Here is a 23,088-nt window from a genome sequence, read left to right as displayed (position 1 = left end):
AATTACTTAGGTGTGAATCTCATAAAACATGTATAGGGGGGCGCCTGGGTGGCTCAGTCGGTTAAGCGTCCAACTTCAGCTCAGGTCACAATCTCGCGGTCCGTGAGTTCGAGCCCCGCATCAGGCTCTGGGATGCTGGCTCAGAGCCTGGAGCCTGCTTCCAATTCTGTGTCTCCCTCTCTCTCTGCCCCTTCCCCGTTCATGCTCTGTCTCTCTCTGTCTCAAAAATAAATAAACGTTAAAAAAATAAAAAAAAAAAAACATGTATAGGGCTTATATACTGAAGCAGACAACACAATGAAAGAAATCAAATAAGCAGACATATGATGTTATGGATTAGAAAACAGCACAATAAAGCTACTGTCACTTCTCCCCAAACTGATATACAGGTTTAACACAATTCCTATAAAACCTCAGGAAGACGTTTTTGCAGATACAAACAAGATTATTCTAAAATTTATGTGGAGGGGCGCCTGGGTGGCGCAGTCGGTTAAGCGTCCGAGTTCAGCCAGGTCACGATCTCGCGGTCCGGGAGTTCGAGCCCCGCGTCAGGCCCTGGGCTGATGGCTCAGAGCCTGGAGCCTGTTTCCGAGTCTGTGTCTCCCTCTCTCTCTGCCCCTCCCCCGTTCATGCTCTGTCTCTCTCTGTCCTAAAAATAAATAAACGTTGGAAAAAAAAAAAAAAATAAAAAAATAAAATAAAATTTATGTGGAAAGGCAATGAAGTTAGAATAACTAAAACATTTCTTAAAAAGGGAAAAAAGTGGACAGAAACAGTATACCCAATTTCATGATTTATTATATAACTTCAGTAATCATGACTGTGTGTTAATGGCAGAAGATAGATAAATAGATCAATGCAAGAAATAGAGAACCCATAAATAGACCCACATAAATATGCCCGATGGATATCTGACAAAGGTGCAAAATTAAAAGTCAATGGAGGAAAGATAGCAATTCCAAAAAATGATACTAGAGCAATTGTACAATTGTTGGCAAAAAAAAAAAAAAAAAAAAAAAAAAAAATTAACCTCAGGGCCCTGGGTGGTTCAGTTGGTTAAGCAGGTTAAGCATCAGACTCTTGATTTCAGCTCAGGTCATGATCTTGCAGTCTCGAGATCAAGCCCCACATTGGGCTCTGCACTGACAGTGCAGAGGCTGCTTGGGATTCTTTCTCTCCCTGTCTCTTTGCCCCTCCCCTGTGTGCTCTACCTCTCTCTCTCTCTCTCTCAATAAATAAACATTGACACACACACCCCCAAATTAACCTCAACCTAAGTCTCAAACTTTATACAAAAATTAATTCAACAAAGGGACTCCTGGTTGACTCAGTTGAAAGAGCATGTGATTCTTGATCTTGAGGCTGTGAGTTCCAACCCCACGTTGGGTATAGAGATTACTAAAAAAAAAAAAAAAAAAAAAAAAAAAAAAAAGATAAACTTAAACAATAGTGCAATATGGATCACAGACTTCTTAGATTTAATAACAAAAGCATAATCTAAAAAAGAAAAATTGATGTGCCTGGTGGCTCAGCCGGTTAAGCATCTGACTCTTGATTTCAACTCAGGTCATGATCTCATGGTTGTTAGATCGAGCCCCACCTTGGGCTCCAAGCTAAGCAAGGAGCTTGCTTCAGATTCTCTCTCTCTCCCTCTTCCTCTGCCTCTCCCCTGCTCACATTCTCTCTGTCTCTCTCAAAATAAATAAATATTTAAAAAAAATTTTTTTTTTCAACATTTATTTATTTTTGGGACAGAGAGACAGAGCATGAACGGGGGAGGGGCAGAGAGAGAGGGAGACACAGAATCGGAAACAGGCTCCAGGCTCCGAGCCATCAGCCCAGAGCCCGACGCGGGGCTCGAACTCACGGACCGCGAGATCGTGACCTGGCTGAAGCCGGACGCTTAACCGACTGCGCCACCCAGGCGCCCCAATAAATATTTTTTTAAAAGGAAAACCGACAAATTGAATAAAATTAAAAACATTCTCTTTGTGAGAGACTACATTAAGAGGATGAAAAACCACTACATAACGGGAGATACTTTTGGAAACCACATAGCCGACAGAGGACTAGTACGTAGAATATATAAAGAACTCTCAAACTCAAAAATCAAAATGACGGGGCGCCTGGGAGGCGCAGTCAGTTAAGCGTCCGACTTCAACCAGGTCACGATCTCACGGTCTGTGAGTTCGAGCCCCGCGTCGGGCTCTGGGCTGATGGCTCAGAGCCTGGAGCCTGTTTCCGATTCTGTGTCTCCCTCTCTCTCTCTGCCCCTCGCCCGTTCATGCTCTGTCTCTCTCTGTCCCAAAAATAAATAAACGTTGAAAAAAAAAAATCAAAATGACAAATGGTTCAATAAAAAAAAATGGGCAGAAGACATGAAGAGATGGCAAATAACCATAGGAAAAGATTTCACCATGATTAGCCATCAGAGAAATGCAAATTAAAACCACAATAAGATATCACTATTTACCTATCAGAATGGCTAAAAAATAACAATGACAACACCAAATGCTGGTGAAGATGCAGAGAAACTGGATCACTTATGACTTACTGGTTGATAGGGATGTAAATGGTACAGTTACACCGGTGAATAGTTTGGCAGTTTCTTAAAATACTAAACATACAATTACCATATGACCTAACCATTGTACTATGGGGAAATTATTTGTTAAGAGAAAAATAAAAATGTATGTTCACACATAAATCTGTACGTGAATGTTTATAATGTTTATAGCAGCTTTTAAAATATATATATAATAAACCACTCCAGACTGGAAACAACTCTTCAAGGGCTGAATAGTTAAATTGTAGTACATCCATGCCATGGAATACCATTCAGCAATAATAAAGAACAAACTATTCACACATGCAACAACCTGGGTACATCTCCAGAAATTTAAACTGAGTGAAAAAAAGCCAATCCCATGGGGTGCCTGGGTGGCTCAGTCGACTGAGTGTCCGACTTTGGCTCAGGTCACGATCTCACAGTTCATGAGTTTGAGTCCCACTCATGCTCTCTCTCTAAAAAATAAAAAAGCAAACATTAAAAAAAAAAAGCCAATCCCCAAAAGTTGCATTCTATATCATTTTGTTTGTCATTCTTGAAATGGCAGAATTCGAGAAATTGAGAACAGATGAGTGGTTGCCAGGAGTTAAGGGGGGCTGGGTAGGAGGGAAGTGGGTGTGGCTCTGAACAGGCAACGAGATTTTGTGGTTTTGGAAGTGTTCTGTATCTTGACTGTATCAATGTCAACATCTGGGTTGTTATATTGTACTATCATTTTGCAAAATGTTACCATTGGGGGAACCAAGATAAAGGGTTCATATGATCTCTTTGTATTGTTTCTTACACCTGCATGTGAATCTACAATGATCTCAAAATGAAAAATTTAATTAAAGGGCACCTGGGTGGTTCAGCATCTGATTCTTAGTTTTGGCTCAGGTCATGATCTCACGGTTTCTAGGACAGAGCCCTGCCTTGGGCTGACAGTTCCCAGCCTGCTTGGGATTCTCTCTCTCCCTCTCTCTCTCCCCCTCCCTCACTCACGCTCTTTCTCTCTCAAAATAAATAAATAAACATTTAAAAAATTTTTATTAAAAAAAAAAGGCAATCCTTCTGTGGCTGCTCAATCATTTCCAACTCCTCATTTGCAGAAAGAAGCACTCAGAGCGGTGAGGATCAAGATTTATCAATGTGGTGTGAATTTTAATATTCTCTGAGCTTTGTCCTCTTCTGTCACTCAATTAGGGGTTTTGCCTGCTGAGATTACTCCAGGGGTTTTCAGTCTCATTTATTTAATATTATTATTATTTGTTAATGCTTCCACAGGGCTAATTCACTCAGCTTCCAGGTTGCCCTGGCAACCCAAAACGAATGTCCCCATTGGATACAAAGAGAAACCAGAAAAACCATGTGCTAAGGAGCCTCCAAATGTAGGTTTTAACAATCCTTTCTTCTTCATACATGAGCTGGCCCCTGTGTCATGTAGGATTTGGAATCACTCTTATTTTTCCTGATCATTAAGTTCCCTTTCATCTAGCACGTGTCTCAGGTCACTTTAAAGATCACTGGCGGGGCGCCTGGGTGGCTTGGTCGGTTAAGCGTCCGACTTCGGCTCAGGTCATGATCTCGCGGTCCGTGAGTTCGAGCCCCGCGTCGGGCTCTGTGCAGACAGCTCAGAGCCTGGAGCCTGTTTCAGATTCTGTGTCTCCCTCTCTCTCTGCCCCTCCCCTGTTCATGCTCTGTCTCTCTCTGTCTCAAAAATAAATAAACGTTAAAAAAAATTTTTTTTTTTAAATAAAGATCACTGGCTTTGAGAACTGGAGAAGACTCTAAAATCCAGCATCTTGGGCACCTGGGTGGCTCAGTCGGTTAAGCGACTGACTCTTGATTCCGGCTCAGGTCACGATCTCACAGTTGGTGGGATTGAGGCCGGTGTTGGGCGCAGAGCTTCCTTGAGATTCTCTCTCTGCTTTTCTCTCTCTCTCTCTGCCCCTCCCCCACTCTCAAAGTACATAAATAAGCATTAAAAAATAAAATAAAATCCAGCATCTCACCCGGATCCGGGTCCCTTCATGTAAGGGCCGGCTTGGGCAGAGCCAAGATTTCCTTCAGGGTCACAAAGGGACTGCTATGGTTTCTAGAACAGGGATGGGGCAGTTTTCTCCCAGGAAAGGGTTATGCAATTTTCCTGCTGTTTCTGGGAGTAGGAACTCTCACCTGACCACATTCAGGGCAGGTGCGGGGTGGGGTGGTAAAGTGACCTTGCTTCTGGCCTTGTTTCTTGTGCAAGAATCACCTCTCCCAACCCAGCGATAAAACCAGGAACTGAAACAGTCACCTGGAAGGGGAAGGTCTGGAGATCTTTCTTTCTCATTGTATTCCATGGTTGTTCTATGGTGTTATCATCTGGGGGGAATTGGTGTCGTGGGAGATTTTACTTCTAATTTAATCATTTAAATTAGTGAATCAACAAGTTTTAAACAACTGCTGTATGACAGGCAACTGTACTGGATGCTTTGCCATACCTTAATGCATTGAATCTGAACTCCTGAAATCTTCAAATCCCCTCCCTGAAGTAAGCATTTGGATGCGCCCCACTGAATAAAGAGAGTAAGACTCAGAGAAGGAAAATGACTTGCCCAAGGTCACACAACTGGTGAGTAGAGGAGTTTGAACGTAAGGCCAAGTCTGCCAGGATCTAAAGTCCCTGTTTTCTCTGTTCCTTCATGCAGCCATAGAGGCAGTTGAGTGTAAGGGCTAACTGGCAAAGGGTGCAAATTCTGCCTTTAGGGGGACGTGCGTTCTATCATTAACTCTGCCTGGCTCAAGCTGTGTGATCTGGGGCAATTCATTTAACTTTTTTTAAAGTTTATTAGTTTATTTTGGGGGGGGGGGGCAAGGGAGGGGCAGAGAGAGAGAATTCCAAGCAGGCTCTGCACTGTCAGCACAGAGCCCGACGTGGGGTTCGAACTCAGGAACCGTGACATCATGACCTGAGCTGAAATCACGAGTCGGTTGCTCAAATGACTGACCCATCCAGGCGCCCCACTTCTTATTTTCTTCACCTCTATTGATGAGGATTAAGAATTGTTTTTTGTAGCCATAGGATTGTTGCGGGGGGGGGGGGGTGGATTTCAGGGGATTTTGTGTTCAAAGCACTCAGATAGTCCCTGGCACATAGAAGCGATGGAAAATGTTGGCGATAATCTGTTCCCAAAGAGTAAGCCAGCTTGTTTCCTGGTTCCTTCTCAGAGCACTGCATCAACCTTCATTTTCCCCAAGCCACTCAGAGCTCTGCTGCTATCAATGCCCTTGCTTCATTAAAAATAGGAATCCTAATAATAGCCAAGCGTTTTTGTGCATCACCAAATGCCTGGCATTGCGCTAGGTGCTCTGCTATCATCATCTCTCATTTAGACGAAGTAAGTGGCCAAGTCTTGCTGCGGAAGGGATGCTCAGTCCCTCCTGTTAGTGGCTGCTTGAAGGCAAAATGAAACTCACCCCTCCACTTTGTTGAGGCACAGCAGTAGCAGCAACAGGTACCATTTGTGGAGGGCTCATCACAAGTTAGGCGCCCTACCTAATGTATTACTAAGCTCAAGGAATCCTTCCAGGGAGTGACTTCTACAGTCCCTACTTTACTGCTAAAGAAACTGAGGCCTAGAGAGGGTAAGTAAGTTGCGGTTCCAGCTCTTTTGGTTCAAGGTGGACCATGATTTACATAACACACATTTCTGAGGCCAATGCCTAAAATGAAAAATCCCTCCCTGCGAATTGCAAAGATGCCTTGCTTTGTTGATTCAGTTCCTCGGGTCCAGTTTCCCCAAATCTTGGTATTTCAGAGCTTGGTATTTCAGAATGGGACTCTATTAACAGGACAGCTTCACGCGAAAGATCAGGAAATTTTGGCCTGAAGAGGCGAAGGGAACTGACCTAGGACACATCGTCTGAACAGCAGCCAAGATGAGACTCGAATCCACTGCCCTTTGGCCTGGCTGGCCCAGTTATTAAGCAAACGGGTGAGGGGCTTTGGCCAGGAAAAAGAAGGGAAGGACCTTGTATCTTTTATTTCCTCATCTGCAAAATGGGGTCAAGATGGGACCTCCTTGAGTAGTGGTGTGGCCCAGTCCAGGGACAGCCACCCTGTGCTAGGAATGCGACAATGGAAAGTGCAGGGCGGGCCTGAGCGCTGGCAGTCCCCAGAAGTGGAAGTGGGAGGGGGCGATGGCAGCAAGGACAGAACTTCGGAAGCCGGAGGCGCGAGTTCGAGAATTCGGGGCGGGGCTTAGAGGTTTATGGGTTTAGATAGGCAGTGGGCGGGGCCCGTGGGATGCTGAGACTAGGGTGGCTGGCCCGTGGGTGGGGCTTTCTAGAAGCGGGGCGCGGTTTCGTGGGGCCGCTGGGCCAGTTCGGCGGCTACGAGAGGGTAGGCGGGGTTAGGGAGCCCGGAGGCCGGCTAAGGGTTTGGTTAGGGCAGTGGGCGGGGCTCAGAGGAGCTGATGTTCCGGTTTGGAGAGGCTCTGGGAACCTTTGAGGAGCTGGAAGATGTGGCCCCGCAGAGCCAAGCGGGCCAGTGGGCGGAGCTCTAAGAATGCGGCTCCCCGTTTTGAGGAGCAGTGGGCGTGGCCCTCCGGCTAGTTGACTAGTGGGCGGTGCGTGTGCTTCGGCACCACCTTCCCCGCAGCCCACCCGCATCTCTCGGCGCGACCAGAGGGGGCGCTAAGGAGAGTGGGGCGTGGAACGAGGGGTGGGAAGTGGGCTTCCCTCCCGGAAGTGGGCGTGGCGCTCGACAGCCTGAGGACCCTCTGGTTGGGCGCGGCGCGGGGGCGGGGCCTGCGTGCGGCGGCGGTGGCGGCGGTGGCTGCCCGCGCCCCTCCCCCGCGAGGCGCTCAGTGCCAGGCGGGAGGCGGCAGCGGTTGGAGGCTACGCCGGGCTTTGCAGCGGGGACTTCGGCGGCGGCGGCGGCGGCGCCTCAGGCACTTCGGCCCTGGTGAGCAGCGCGCGCCGGGCGGGGCCGCTCGGGAGCGAGCTGGCGGGCCGACCGGCCCTCTCAGCATGTGCCGGCGCCGGCTGACAGGAGCCGGCGGGGCGTGGAGCAGGGCCCGGTGGAGGGGAGTGGGCTGTGGTGGGCGCGCGGGGCGCGGATCCTTGGGCCGGGGCTCCCCCGGCCGGTGTGTCTCGGGTTGCAGCCGGGGCTGCTGGCCGAGGTTCGGGACCGAACCCCTTGGCCTGGGGAGAGAGAACTGGGATCCCTTTGGGAGGCGGCTGCCCAGGGGAGGCTTTCAGGGCTCCAGACCCTTCCCGGCCGGGTGAGGAGCCGCGGGCTGAGGGGGGACGGGGCTGCCCGAGGAAGGATTTGAAGGGGCTGGGGACTCGCCTGGCTGGGTGGGGCCTGGGGTGGGGAGGGGCTGCTCGGGGCCAGGGCGCCCAGCCGGGGGGCCCCCGGGCCTGGGGGCGGGGTTTGAGCCGCCCTGGGGAGCCAGTGGGTGGGGGGTTGGCCGGGGCCGGGCTCACGTGGGGCCGGGGCAAGCTGGGGCCCTGCGTGGGAGGGGTAGAGGGCGGCGGTCTGGCCCGAGGACTGCTGGCGGTGGGTGCGAGCCCAGCGCCGGGCCCTGAAGCTCTAGCTCCGGGGTCGGGAAGGGCGGGGCACGGCTGGAGCTGGAGTAACGTGGGTGGGGGGCGGCTTGGGAAGCGGACGAGCCGGGCGGTGGGAGCGGCGGGCTGGGAGGGCTGGGACTGGCGGGGGGTGGGGGGTGTTGGTCTCGAGGAAGAACGGAGCTGGCACGCTGCTTGCAGGGTCGGGGGCCAGGAGCGTCTGAGTGAACTGGGTGATTCCGAGATGTGCTCCCCCAATAGCGGAGCAGCTGGCGAGGGACGCAGTCAAAAGGAGCGAGGTGCAGGTGGGGCTCCGCTGCGCCTAAATGACTGGGGATGAGGTCAGATGTTGAGGGTGGAAATGCAGGAACCCAGCTCTCCCGCCTGTCCGCACGGGCGCGTACACACCAGCTCTCCGTCTCCCAAATGATTTGAATGTGTTGGGGGAAGTGGCAGGCTGCAAGGGAGCGCCGAGAAGAAAGGGGCTTCCTCTTGGAGGGAGGCGCTGGCCCTGCGGTCCTTTTTTGGGAGCGTTCAAAGGGTTTTTTTTTTTTTTTTTTTTTTTGATCGCTGGAAAAGGAAACGTAGGCTTTACGGCATCATGGTTTAGAATCACATCCTATATTTGGCCTTAATGTAGGCTGCCCTTGTTTTGTGGTGTCCAAAGTACTTCCTCTACATGTTGGAAACGTGGGATTCAGTGTGAGAAGCAAATTGCAAGTTGTTCGTCTCCCCCAGGATAGGAAGATACAAAGGCCTTTCTTTCCTGTTAGACATTTAAACAATTGAATATAGTGCGAGGTTTTAAACTGGTACTGGGTGGTGAATGTCTTTAGTTTCGGTAATAGTTATCACAAAATATTAGGCCCTCTTACCGCAGCCTTCCTGCCTGGGATTACGTTCTAAAACAGTACTTGTAGGGCTCTTAGTCACTCCATATAATAATGCATTTCATTGTCCTTATCTGGCAGAACTCTCTCCTGACACCAGGGCCTGCTAGAATAGACAAAAACATGATTAAGTATAAGCAGTTGCTTTGTACCGTCTGTTCATTTGTGAAGGCAAATAGATATCTATTTATATATCTTTGCTTTCTGCATTCTCTGTAAAACTGAAGAAATGGGAAAAATCTGTTTTGGACTTGATTCTGTGTATTTCAGAAAACTAACTTTAGGAAACTAATTTTCTTTTCGGAGTGGAGGTACATTTCAGAGACGTGGTGTTTGGGTGTGAAGTCTACTAGTAGTAACCCTGGGGTCTGAGAGGTTGCATAAATATGTGGAGGCTGGGAATGAAATAAAACTGGGAATTATGTTGTAAATTAGGCCTGATGTTCAGTGTTTTGTGATAGGTGATAGTCTTGTGTACTGAGGATTGAACAAAGATTGGTATAAAAGTCGGGTACACACCTTTTTGACAAATCCAGAAAGGTGCCTTTTCCCTATTTGTTTTTTATTATTTGTGGAAGGTACATTAGAGCCTGATGAATTTCTTTTTAATTTTTAAAAATTTTTTAAACTTTTTTTTTTTTAACGTTTATTTATTTTTGAGACAGAGAGAGACAGAGCATGAGCAGGGGAGGGGCAGAGAGAGAGAGGGAGACAGAGAATCCAAAGCAGGCTCTAGGCTCCGAGCTGTCAGCACAGAGCCCGACGCGGGGCTAGAACTCACGGACCGTGAGATCATGACCTGAGCTGAAGTCGGACACTTAACCGACGGAGCCACCCAGGTGTCCCAAGCCTGATGAATGTTAATAGACACGTACTGGTGAGCTATCACTGCACATAGTATTGAATGTGCGTGGTCATCTGTTACTTTGCAGATCGTGCTAATCAGCATTTATGTCTATTAATTTACATATGGTTTAGAATTAGGTTCAGGGTGACAAATAGTAGTTTTTAAACACTTTATTTTTTTTGATTTACATTTTACGCTTAATGCACCTGTCACTTTTGGGATCCACTTCAACCATGAGGAGGAGAGTCACTCCAATGCTTGTGAAATGGAATGTTCAAAAGGATAAATGATAAGTTCTCAGTTATGTGACTGGGAATGTGGAGATTCAGTTCTTTATAATGGCAGATTGTTTCTTAATGCTTTGATTTGTCACAAACTGGTACTTTAGAAACAGATATTGTTACCTGGGCTGTTTTACCTTTGACTTTTTCAGAGGTGAAACAATAATAAATTGCGGTGCCTCTTGCATATTCAGGGTACAAATACATGTTCGTTTTTCATTTGGTGACTTCCCTATGTTATCCTGTTTCTGAGTTAAAAAAACTGTTTTCTGACACTTCTCTGTCTTTTTCAACTTAAGATGCCTTTTCTGTATTAAAACATGGAAATCGTCATGAATATTTCAGTATGACCTAGTACCAAGAATCTTAAGTAATAGAATCTCTCTGGGTTTTCTTTGCCCTAGTTTGGATCCTTTAAAATGAGTGAGCAAGATTCTATACTCCTTTTTGAGAGCTTGTTTGTATTTTAATAGTGCATAACAGGATCTTTTTTGCTTTATAACTGCTTTTTGAGGTAGAAGTCACATACTGTACAATTCACCTGTCTAAAGTGTACAGTTCAGTGGTTTTTATTATATTCACCCACAATTTTAGAACGTATCCATCAGTCCAGAAAGAAACTCCAGACTTATTAGTGGTCTTCCAACCCCCCCATTCTCATCCCTCCCCTGCCCTACGCAACCGCTAGTCTACTTTCTGTCACTATGAATTTGCCTGTTTTGGACATTTCATGTAAATTTCATATAAATCATTCCATACTGGTCTTTTGTGTCTGTCTTTTTAAATCATAATGTTCTCAACATTTGTGTTGTAGCCTGTATCAGTATTTTATTCTTTTCTTAACGGTCGAATAATATTCTGTTGTATGGATATACCGTGTTTTGTTGATCCATTCATCCGTTGATGGACATTTGGGTGTTTTCCCCTTTTTGGTCATTATGAATAATACTGCCGTATGAACATTCCTGTACAAGTTTCTGTGTGGACATGTTTTCATTTCTCTTGAGAATTGCTGGGTCATACTGGTTACTCTGTGTTGAACTATGAGAGGAACTGCCAGACGCTGTTTTCCAAAGCAGCTGCATCATTTTACAATTCCACCAGCAGTGTATAAAGGTTTCAGTTTCTCCACATCCTTGTCACATTAGCTGTTCTCTTACTTTTTGACTCTGGCCATCCTAGTGGGTGTGAAGCAGTATCTCATCGTAGTTTTGATTTGCATTTTCTGATGGCTAAGGATGTCCTGCATCTCCTGAAGTCATCAGCAGACAATTGTATATTTTCTTTGGAGAAATCTCTGTTCAGATGTTTTTCTTATTTTTAAATTGGGTTCTGTTTTTATTGTTATGAGTTATTTATATATTTTAGATTATATAGTGCCTTATCAGATGTATGATGAGCAAAATGTTTCTCCAATTCTGTGAGTTGCCTTTTCACTTTCCTTGATGGTGTCCTTTGAAGCACAACATTTTGGTAACATTCAATTTATGCATAATTGAGTCAGAATTGATAATGGAGTTAAAAATTGTTTAGACCCCAAATCACCTCATCATCAGTATCTTGGTTGTATAAATTAAAAGCCAAATGTGAAAGAGTCAGGGAAAGATTGAATTAGTTCTAGATCAGAAAGGGTTCATCAGGAACATGTCATTCCCCTGCGGAAATCCTCCAGTGGCTTCCTACCTCCTCGTCTGTGGTTAAAGCTCAGGCTTCTTCGTGGGGTTGTGGATCAAGGTGTCTCCGATTTCAGCCTGCCTCATCTCTCATTACTCTCCTACCTATGTTTTCATCATTGCTGCCACTTCCCCAAACATCCCAGCCTTCAGATCTTCTCGCGATGAGCTCATTACTGCGCACCCCCATTCCTTCCATCTGCTGAGTCCCAGTTGTCCTTTGGGAGCCTCCTTCCTCATCCCTGCAGGCAGACATTGTCCTTGTCTTCGTGCATCCTCCATCCATCACTACTGTCTGCTGCTACAAGGAGCTGGACCTGAACTCGAGCTTCCTGTCTGAGAGGCGCCTTCCATAGAAGGCAGGATGTGAGAGAGAAGTTCACTTGCAAGGCAGACCGGGTTCCCTTGCTCACCGCTTGGTCTCGAGTGCCTGTTGGGTTGTTTGCTGAATGAAGGGTGATTGAAGTTAATTGGAAAGATCTTGAGGTCAGCGCACGTCTCGGATTATTATACACGTCTTTGTGGCCTGGGCTGAAGTAACGCGGAGTGATTCCCCTCTGCCTTTCTGGCACCCAAGTCCAGCTGTTGCCAAAAAATTGCTCAGACGTAAAACCAAGCGTTTGAAGCATTTGTCCAAGGGCAGAACATCCTCGCAGGTTCTCTCCCCTTGATGACCAGCGGTGACTGGTGCACAGCCTTCTCAGTAGGACAGATGGCCAGGGAACGTTTTTAGTTTGGTAGGACTTACCACGCCAAATGGAGGCCAGCCCTGCTGGTGTGGAGTCGGTCAGTACTGGAACTACCTCTGTGTATACCTGATAACGGGTGTAGACTGGGTTTTCAGGGCACACGCTTTCTTGCTTTTCATTCTTTTTTCCCCTGCTCTCTTCTCTCAGAGCATCTGACTCAGGTAGTAGTCTTTAGTTATATTTTGTGTTCTTATGTTCATTTTTAATACTTTCATTGAAAATACTCCACTTAGCATCTTAAGAATTAGGAGAAACCAGGGGCGCCTGGGTGGCTCAGTCGGTTAAGCATCCGACTTTGGCTCAGGTCATGATCTCAGGGTTTGTGAGTTCGAGCCCCGCGTCGGGCTCTCTGCTGTCAGCACAGAGCCTGCTTTGCATCCTCTGTCTCCCTCTCTCTCTCTGCCCACCCCCCGCCTCAAAAATAAATAAACATTAAAAAAAAATTAGGAGAAACCAGTCGGCTTATTGGGGAACGTTTCTTTTGTGTGCGTGTTCTATTGAAGTGGTTGGCTTATGGTAAGGGAGTAAAGAAAAGAAAAATTTCTTCGTCTCACTGGGCTCTCGTCTCTCCCTTATATAGTTGAGCTGCCACAGAGTTTTGTATACAAAGAAACTGAGGAATTGAAAGGTGCAGGCCTTTAGAGCTGGACCGAGCTGGGTTTCATCCTTGGCTCCACTTTTGAATAGCTGTGACTGCCAGTCACCTCACCTCCCTGGGCCTGTTTCCTCTTCTGTGGTGTGGAGATGCTAATGGTGCCTTGTTGGGTCATCAAGTAGACAGTGAATAAGTTTGTGTTCCCTCCGTCTTCACTCTTCATGTCTGTTAATGAATGGAACTGGGGAGAATCAAGTAGAGTAAGTTGAATACATTTCATTTCTGATACTAAGCCATTAATGTATGAATTCCTACTCCCACCTCAGCATTTTAGACTTCAAATCAAAGTTGAATTACTGAAGAGGGAAAAAAAGTCTAATTTTAGGGTAGGAAGGTAATATTAAAGATAAGGCAGGTTTGGTTTTGTTTTGTTTTTGCCTTCTGTCTGAATTGGAAATGTCTATTAGACAAGCTTCTCTTACTCAGGCCTCCCTTGTATTCAGTCTCTGTCAATTTTGAGGAAGGTGGTTTAGTTCCTGGAAAAGACTGATCTTTTTAGGGTTTGGAAGGAGACCGTGCTCCGGTGCTTGAGATAGATGGTCATCTGGTTATGATGTGAATGGCAGCATTGTGATAAATGGTAACATTCTGCGTGGGAAAAGAGCCTCAGTAGTTTCATGGGATGCTAAATGGGGCTTGTCATTTGAATCTCACATTAATAACGAAAAGAGTTCCTCCTGTTTGCCACAGTAAAGAGAAATTAAATCAGATCAATACAAAGGTCAGGGCGAGAGAAACTGTGATACAAAGGGAGGTAGGAAGGCTTATATTTTGTATGGCTAAAGATAATACTTTCGCAAATATATGTCCTCCCCCTTTAGGGTCATGAAATCGCCTTACATTTACTTTTTAAAAATGATAAAAACGGATCATACATAGACCAGTATCTTACCACCTTTTTAAGAATATATCATTTTGGGGGCATTTGGGAGATTATTTCTCAAGTCCAGAGGCCCTTATTCTGGACTGCACACGAGGATCAGCTGTAGACCTTTATGAATACAGCTGCCTGGGCTTGTCCTCCCTGGTGACTCTGAATCACAGCCAGAGTGGAAAGTACCTTACTGGTCTATTCCACATCTTACAGATGAGGGGATTGTGGTCAGGAGCATGAGCGATACGCCCATGATCAGGCACTTAACGGTCCCTTCCCACCTCCCCCAGCTGTCTTCCACTTCTTTCCATGTGTAGTGTGAATTCATTTTTAGAGTTGGTGGTGTTGATTTATAGTGTTGTGTGAAAAAAAATTTTTTTTTTTAGACGCTGTGAACCTGGTGTGCCTTCTCTTTTTAGTCCTTGACTGAATGCACCAGTTCCCTCTTGACTTTCCACCACGGTCTCTTGCCAGATCTACTCACAGAGGTTGTACTTCTCCAGTTTATCACCGCTGTCAGTGTTTGTACCAATGTTTGTGTGTTTTCTCATGTCTTTAGATTGCACATGAAGCTTGGTCCAGATTTTTCAGGTTTTTTAAGATGCGTTTTCGGGGAACTTAAAAATACACTGAATCTCTTGGATAAGCCTTTGTTAGATTTGATTTTCCTAGTTTTAGTGTAAAAAAATCCCTTTTTACTTCTTCAATCTTCTAATCTGACCATTAGTAAGCAGTAGTTGTAAGTATCGCAAAAGTTTCAAAGGCCAATTAACATTGCAGAGATGCCTTTGCTTTGTGTCTTGCCAGAATAATCGGCACTACTAGGCCACGTGTAGATGAAGATGCTAATTTTGAGAGGGGCAACACGCACCCGGTACTGGAACTACACAGATTGTAACAGGCAGCGTGAAAACTCTTCGGGATTAGCGGTTGACCACAGCTTCACAGTGCGGTCATTCTGTCTCCACAGAACCGAGACATTCTGGGAATCTGGGCACCTGGCGGTTTGGTGCAAGAGCCTTGTTTGCCCCATTGTGGAATCAGATGTGTGTCCCCATATTCTGACAACTGCTGAGGTCTTTATCCTGAATGAACAAAGCTGTCATTTTTCAGTTTCATGAAAGGCCATAAACACACGTGGGAAAGTAGCGTAGGGGGAGTGAAGCCTTTGAGAGGGTATTTTCCACTCTGGATATTTTAGGGGTTCTTGAAAATAATTCACAAGCACCCCCTCCTTAGCACAAATGTTTAATCACTATTGTTTGCTTACTGCACATGAAAGATACTTAAATTCCTTTTCATTATGGTCAAGCATTCTTTTCTGGTTAAAGATTCTAATTCCTTCCATTCTTAGGAACTTAAAGAATTGAGGCTGACTTATTAATATAAAAACTCAAATGCTGCCTGAGTGGTGACTGAGACACACATGTAAACTTGAGTTATCATCTCCCTTAAGCAGAAGGGTTTATTGGGAGACTCATCACTTTACAAGCTAGATGGCGAATTAATTCTGCGGTTAGTGGTGTCTTTAGCTTAACGTTGTCATCCTAGTTTTTCTTGGCAAGCCAGAGTGCAGCCTCAGCCAACAAGTGCTGGCCATAGCTCTTTGGGGTGGTATTTAATAAGATGCTTGTTGTCTGTTTTAGAAATAGAGTAACCTTAGACTTCCTTATTTGAGCCACTGCTTACAGTGCTACTATAGGAAAAGGTAAGTTGGAAGGTTTTTTGTTTTTGTTTTTGTTTTTAATACCTTGAGACTTTCAGTTTGTTCTTGTGCAGTGCAGAGATATCTTGCATGCGCTGGGCTGAATTACATTGTCAAGTGGAACAAATAATGCATATTACCTGCAAAGGATAGTTGTGAACCGCGCGGTTTTCTAAAACCGTGGAGAGCCCAGCTGCAGTTTCTGTTTTGTAGGCGCTGTATACATTCAGTCCTCAACCCAGAACTGGATTGTGTTCCAAAGTTGAACTCAGTTATTTGGAACTCAGATGGCATGGCATTTTTGGTATGGAGTCAGTATTATAAGTGGTGGGTAAGTTTCCAGCCTAGACTGAAGAATTCTGTTTAATTCATAGCACAGGGTTTTCAACTCTTTTTTTTTTTTTTTTTTTTTTTAAAGTTTAATTATTAGAGAGAGAGAGAGAGAGACAGAAAGAGAGGGAGAGAGGGAGAATCCCAGGCAGGCTCCACACTGTCAACGCAGAGCCCGATGTGGGGCTCAGACTCACGAACCATGAGATCATGACCTGAGCCAAAATCAAGAGTCAGATGCTTTAACTGACTGAGCCACCCAGGCGCCCCAGGGTTTTAAACTCTTAATGGTGATAGTGGAATCCTAGATCTTGGGAGCTGGGAGTCATGTGAAAGAGAAGAAAGGAGCCATGTTCTTCCCCCACCATCCTGTGTTGACATCTAGTGGCCTCTTGCCCCAGCAGTCCTCTGTGTGCTTCATCCATCTTTCTTAATTTGAAACTTCTCCCCTGTTTAAGCTGATCTCCTTTAAGCAGTAGTAAAGCAAATGATTCAAATGCATTTTCACTAATGTGTTCCTGGGTGGCCACAGTTACAACTAGACTACCACTGTTGATCAGTGCCAGGGTGACAAAGGGCTTTCATTATATTATTTTTCTCACATCCCTCAACCCTTTCCGGGGTACAGTACTAATATTTTTAAAAAGGAGATTCCTTGTGATAAATCATCTCTCTGAAATTGTGGCATTCAGTCAGCGTAACAAGGTTTGGAGGGGAAAGTTGAACTGATGCATGTGGGATCAGGCATGGCCCGTGTAGAGGCTGGCCCCGGTACCTGCAATCAGGAAGAAGCCCTGCCCGCTTTTGAAAGGTTCTTCCTGTTACCTCTAAAACAGTTAATCTGGTAAGTTTTGTGTTTTTTTAGCTTTTCGTGCCCCCCCCCTTCCCGAAATACTCGTGATCCCTTTTTTTTTTTTTTTTTTTTTTCCATTTGGAACCACTCTTGAAAGGGTCTTAGGTTTTAGCACTGACTTGGTTGCTTTGACCTTTGAAAAGGGGATCAGGGCAGGGTAATGGCTGTAAATTGGATTGGCTTATACTGGCTAGAGCTAGGCATTGATCTCTCTATATTTCCATTTCCTTGTAAACTTTTTAAAAGTAGTCTCTATGCTTAATGTGCAGCTCAAACTCACAAGCCCGAGATCAGGAGTTGCATGCTTTACTGACAGAGCCAGCCAGGCACCCCTTGAGTGTATAATTCTTAATACCGAATTCTGTGTGGGGACTGAGCTCCCCAGGAGTTGAGAGGGCAAGATATTGGAGGGTCAGTATCTATGGGACACAGGGTTCAGGTCCTGCCCGAGGGTGTGCAAAATAGCACTTGGCTGATTTGGAACAGGTGTAAGAGAGGAGGAATAGTGTAAGGTAGATAGAGAAGATGGCCTGGATTGTGGGAAGTCATAATAGAGTATACTTTTATACAGCACATTTAGGTAAAATGTAAATAGAGTTTAGATGGGGAGTTACAAAGGTAGATGAAAATATAATTTGTGGGTGTCACTAATGTTAATGATTTCTATACTACTGTGAATTGTATTTTGGGTTAAATGGATATAAATTTAAAAATAAATATCTGGGGGCACCTGGATGGCTCAGTTGGTTAGGCGTCCGACTTCAGCTCAGGTCATGATCTCACAGTCCGTGAGTTCGAGCCCCATGTCAGGCTCTGTGCTGACAGCTCAGAGTCTGGAGCCTGCTTCGGATTCTGTGTCTCCCTCTCTCTCTGCCCCTCCCCTGCTTGTGCTCTGTCTCTCTGTGTCTCAAAAAATAAGTAAAAACATTAAAAAAATAAATAAGTAAAAATAAATATCCGTGTGGAATTATTAATTTTCAGTTTGTGAAAGTGAACACTAATACCACCATATTCCATGTTCCTTGAAGGCAGAGAACGTCTTACATTTTCTGTGCCTCAATTTCCCAGGATGTTGCCTGAGACACAGTAGGTGCTCAATAAATGTTAGTTGAGTAATTGAGTTTCAGTTTTATGTGATACACTTGTGGTAGAGATTTTCAGTCTTCCTTCCCATTTTACTAGAAGATGAAAGTAATGAAGGAGACGTTTTCTTTTGCTTTATTTAATGTTTATTTTTGAGAGAGAGAGAGTGAGCTCAAGTGGAGGAGGGACAAGGAGAGAGGGGGAAAGAGGATCCGAAGTGAGCTCTGTGCTGACAGCAGCATGCCTGACGTGGAGCCCCAACTCATGAACCCAACTTCATGACCTGAGCCAAAGTCAAGACATTCAACCCACCAAGCCACCCAGGCATCCTGATGGGGATGTTTTCTATGGTGTAGAAGGATTGCTGATTGTAAACATTTGTTTATTAAATTATCTTATAATCTAACCCTATAATTTTTATTATAAATACTGTAAGCAGTACGTGGTGTATATGTACACATTTAATTATTGAAACGTGTTTTATTTGTAAAGCACATTTTGGAGTTATTTATTTAAAGCATGAATTCTGATGAAAAAGAAGAGTTACATTACCTATGGGTACACCATTGCAAATTTACCCTAGTTCTTGAATAAGTTGAAAATATTGGTAGCATGGGGTTTTTAGGTCTTTGTTTTGTAGTCTGGTTAGCAACTTTGACTTTAGAAACAATTGAAGTAACATCAGAGTGGAAGTATGCTTTCATTTTGTGAGTTTTTGTCAAACTACATATGAGAAGAACCATTATTTGTATCAAGATGAAGATTTAAAGTTAAGGTAGCCATGGAAAAAACCGAGTTTGTCTTTCCTGTCGTTCTTCTCTTAAGTTTCTTAACCTTCAACACGTTGACTGACTGTCGAGTGCCCACGGTGGCCCCTGAGGGGCCTCCAGGCCAGCCCCAGAGAAATCACCTGATGCATCTAAGCTCATTTCAGTGGCTCCTGGAGCTCCAAGGTTTTAATACGTTTGGATTCATTTGACTTGAGAAATTGACAAGAAATGGCCAAATTAAAATCGGGCAAATTGTATACCATTCCAACTATTGAATCATTTGGGGGTTCATTGGTGCAGTATTAAAATTTCAAAAACTATAGGTTTTGGTTTATATCATATTAGTGATAAGCGATCACAAAAAACATTGTAATTGTGATAAGAGATCATAAGAATTGTTTCGTAGGGACCCCTGGCTGGCTCAGTCAGTAGAGCATGGGACTCTTGTTCTCGTGGTCATGAGTTCAAGCCCCACAGTGGTCATAGAGAAAAAAAAAAGAATTGTTTTGTAATTGTTTTTGCGTGTGGTATATGTGTGTATTTCTGGCAGTTTTTAAAGGTTACTAAATTATAAATGTAGTTTTTCTGCTTGTCTGTTTGCTATAAATGCAGTCTTTTAAGAGAGTATTAGGGATGGGAAGCCCCTTGATCTTTCTGCTAGTTTCCTAATCACAGTGCTTTAAAGAGGATTCTTCGTACTCTCTTTTAAGGCATATAAAATTTGTCTTTTAGTTATAGTCTAATTTAATATAAAAAATGGACTGTGATTTTCTTTTCAAGTCTTCATACAGTTTGGAAGGAAGGTAGATTTTGGCGGGGAGGGGTTGTGTTAGTTTTGTTAACCAAGGCTACTAAAAGCTATGGAATATTCACTCCCAAAATACTTAGCTGAACTATTTCTTCCCTAAAGAGGGCCTTATTTGTTTTTCTCACTTCCCTGGAGGTTTTTTCATTTTGTTGGTGAAATGGGATGTATGATGTTTTTACCTGAAGAATGGAGACCTTCAGAAGGTAGTGGGTGGTGGCAAAGTAGTTATTTGTAGTAACTATATTTTCCCCAGTGGATTTTCAGTCTTTAGTTTCTTGTATTGTGTTGTAGATACTGATATGCTGTGGGAGTCTTTGCCCCTGCACCTTTTGAAGAGAGGTGTGCTGATAAGGAAGTAATTTGTAATTTTTTAAAGTTTATTTATTTTGACAGAGGGGGCAGGGGAAGGACAGAGAGAGAAGGAGACAAGAGAATCCTAAGCAGGCTCCTCACTGTCAGCACCGAGACTGATGTGGGGCTCGAACCCACAAACCACAAGATCATGACTGGAGCCGAAATCAAAAGTCAGACGCTTAACCAGCTGAGCCACCCAGGTACCCCAGTAGTTTGTATTTTTTTACCAAAAGGATCAGACAAAATGTTTTGCCCTGAGGTGTAGTAAGATTTTAAGAGGTATACTTTCCTATTTCTATAGGATGTCTGAACATTCTGGAGACAGGGAGATTTAGATTTAAAGAGTGTACTAACTAAGAGTGTACTAAGAGTGTTAGTTTAATTTTGAAATTGTGTGCTCAGTATGTTTACCTTCAAGCTCTGGGCACGTCTGTGAATGGAGTACCTTAATTTTAAACCCATGAATCCAGTTATCAGTCTGAAAAGGTACAATAAGTGATTGAAATTTTTTCTCTACTTTTTTTTCTCTTTTCAGATACACTACTTGTAAAGAGAAGGCTCTTTGGAGTTACTAGTAAGAGGTGGTTCTTTGCCCTGGTTGTTGACTCCTTCTGTCCTTCTGTGCACACTGCATCCCAGTATTTGCCATAGCAGCACATTAATGTCAGTGGGAATATTTGATTATGATGTGTCCTCCTCCAGCAGATTGTGAACTGCATGAGAGCTCGGGCCAGGCCTCCATCCTTGCTTACCACCGCGTCTGCCGTGTCTGTCATGATGCCAAGCACATGACCAAAGCTCAATAAATATTTGTGGAATAAATGAATGATGAATGACTAGGACTAGAGACCTGCTCAGCATTCACAGTTGAGGGTACGCGTTGTACGTATACCCCTGTGAGTTGTAAAAACTAATTGAGTTCTCAGTGAATTGTGTGCCTTTTATCGGGGGCGTGTGGACTGGATCCCAGTGAAACAAGTGTTTCGTATTGACTTGTAGGCTTCAGGTTAAAATAGGACCATAGAATAATAACTTATTTTACTTGTCCATTTTATAGATGAAGAAACCAGCAACCGTAGGACCAGAAATGATTTAGTGGCTAAGTGACTGTGTCAGGATAAACTCGCATCTTGCATCTAAGCCACAGTTTTCCTACTCTACCTCACTGTTCCCTTGAAACATTCGTCAGGTGTGTATGTTTAGTCACAGCCCAGGGTACAGGGCGTTAAAAAGGGAAGACTGAAATTCTTCAGTGGGAGGTGATTACTTTGTTTTTGACATTGGTAGTTTCTCCTGTGACTCTAGCCTTTTGAGGGTCTTCATAAAAATGCCTTTAAAAAACCCTCAAAAGATCTGGGAGTCCGGTAATTTCATTTCCTGGTACAAGTATATTGGCAAAGAATTATTAACATTTCATTCCAAGAGTAACACCATCTGACTAAGTGGTGGAAACAGACTTAGTGAGTTTGAACAGTCATACACAGTGTGCTTTTTAGCAGTTGTTAATAACAGAAGTAGGTCATTGGTATAGAAAGACTATTTGGAAACACATTCATCATTAATTTTTAAGTGGGATTGCTGGGTCAGTCACGTCTGTAAAAGTTCTGTAGTTGATACGAGGACTCTTGGGATTAATTTGGCTCTTTGATGAGAAGAGGCAGAGTTCAGCTTCTGAGACTAGTCTCTTGGGGTGCAGCCCCCAAGTCGGATCCACAGTGTTCTCTGGGCAGGTAGAGCCTCTGTGATGGAGATTTCTTACACAATTCTTTTTCAAAGCTCCGGGGATGGGTAGAGGTGGTTGTGTTTCTGAAAATTTGGCGATAAGCAGCAAATTGGAAGAATGTGAGGGATAGTAAACATGTCATGCTTGCATATTATTGTAGGAAAAATCTGCTCTTATTCTGATAGTGCAATAAAAAAATATATTTCTGTCATTGAAGAGTGAGAGATGACCTCTAAAACCTCACAATCTCATGTTTTAGTAACTGTAAAATTTCTGTCATGTATGTCATTATTGTTATATTTAAGCGAGTTACAGGCCCTGTTAGGGCATCTTTTAGTTGATAAAGGGTCTCTTTAATACAAATGTGAGAGAATTTGAAGATTTTCATATTTTTTGCATTTAGGATCTTTATATGTTGCTATTTTGCTGTTCATATGCTGATTTCTTTCTTTTTTTTATTTTTATTTTTTAATGTTTATTTACTTTTGAGAGAGACACAGAGTGTGAGTAGGGGAGGAGCAGAGAAAGAGGGAGACACAGAATCCGAAGCAGGCTCCAGGCTCCGAGCTGTCAGCACAGAGCCCCACGCGGGGCTTGAACTCATGAGCTGTGAGATCATGGCCTGAGCCGAAGTCGGACGCCCAACCGACTGAGCCACCCAGGAGCCCCCATATGCTGATTTCATTGCTTTTATTACATTTTGGCTTTAGGAGGTGTAGTTGACATAAAATCATAAGGTATTTGAAATGTGTATTGTGGTGATTTGATTTATGTTCTGTAGCTCATTTCATATCTTGTCCGACTATATTTTTAGCAGTCGTTTTCATAGTTTCCCGTTCTAGTCCAAATCATCAGTGAGCCTTTAAGTCACCATCCGTTGTCCTCAGCTTTTCTCTATAACAAGTTCTTAAATTGGTACAAAATTGCGAAATGTAAAAGTAAGAATTGTTTTCTTAGAAAGTTTTAAAAAATATAAACCGATTCGTTATTCCTCACCTTTCAGAAATTGTCCTTGATATATAGATTTCTGGCTTTTTATGCATGTCCTTTCGTGCTGTTCTCTTGGACAATTGAGTACATAGTCCTCTGGCATTAAGCCTAAGGGTTTTCAGTCAGAAGTAAAGATTTGCCTCCTTTGGCATACTTAATGCTCTCTTTGGTTTCTCTGTATTTGGATGTTTACAGCCAGTTTCTATATTTTATAAAATGTGAGCAAAATGTAATTTCATGTTTAAAAATTGCACAAACAGGCCTAGTGGAACCCTGAACTGCTGAGGCAACAGCCCAGTGAGAGCGCTGAGTGGCATTACAGGCTGACGTGGGAAAGCCAAATTGTATGTATGAGGGGGAGTTTATCATTGAAAAAGTATGAAAGTTCAGGGGACGGAAAGT

The 23,088-nt window shown here is 44.1% G+C and overlaps 1 protein-coding gene across 2 annotated transcripts in view; it reads left to right on the top strand.

Annotated features, from left to right (window-relative positions):
- Positions 1–7,341: 7,341 nt before the first annotated feature.
- Positions 7,342–23,088, top strand: part of CORO1C (coronin 1C) — a 76,039-nt gene continuing 60,292 nt past the window's right edge. The window contains exon 1 of one of the 2 annotated variants that reach the window (XM_086681901.1): positions 7,342–7,496. Coding sequence is in view for 1 of the 2 variants with exons in the window: in XM_086681899.1 (XP_086538025.1) it covers positions 8,346–8,406 (61 nt within the window). In the remaining variant the exon portion in view is untranslated. Of the gene's footprint in view, positions 7,497–8,297; positions 8,407–23,088 lie in introns of those variants that run through there. The other variant, XM_086681899.1, reaches the window with a different exon arrangement.

The sequence above is a fragment of the Puma concolor genome, chromosome D3 (genome assembly GCF_028749965.1).
Source record: "Puma concolor isolate L17-30 chromosome D3, mPumCon1.1.hap2, whole genome shotgun sequence".
Lineage (NCBI taxonomy): Eukaryota > Metazoa > Chordata > Mammalia > Carnivora > Felidae > Puma > Puma concolor.
This window is presented reverse-complemented; position numbering and strand designations above follow the sequence as displayed.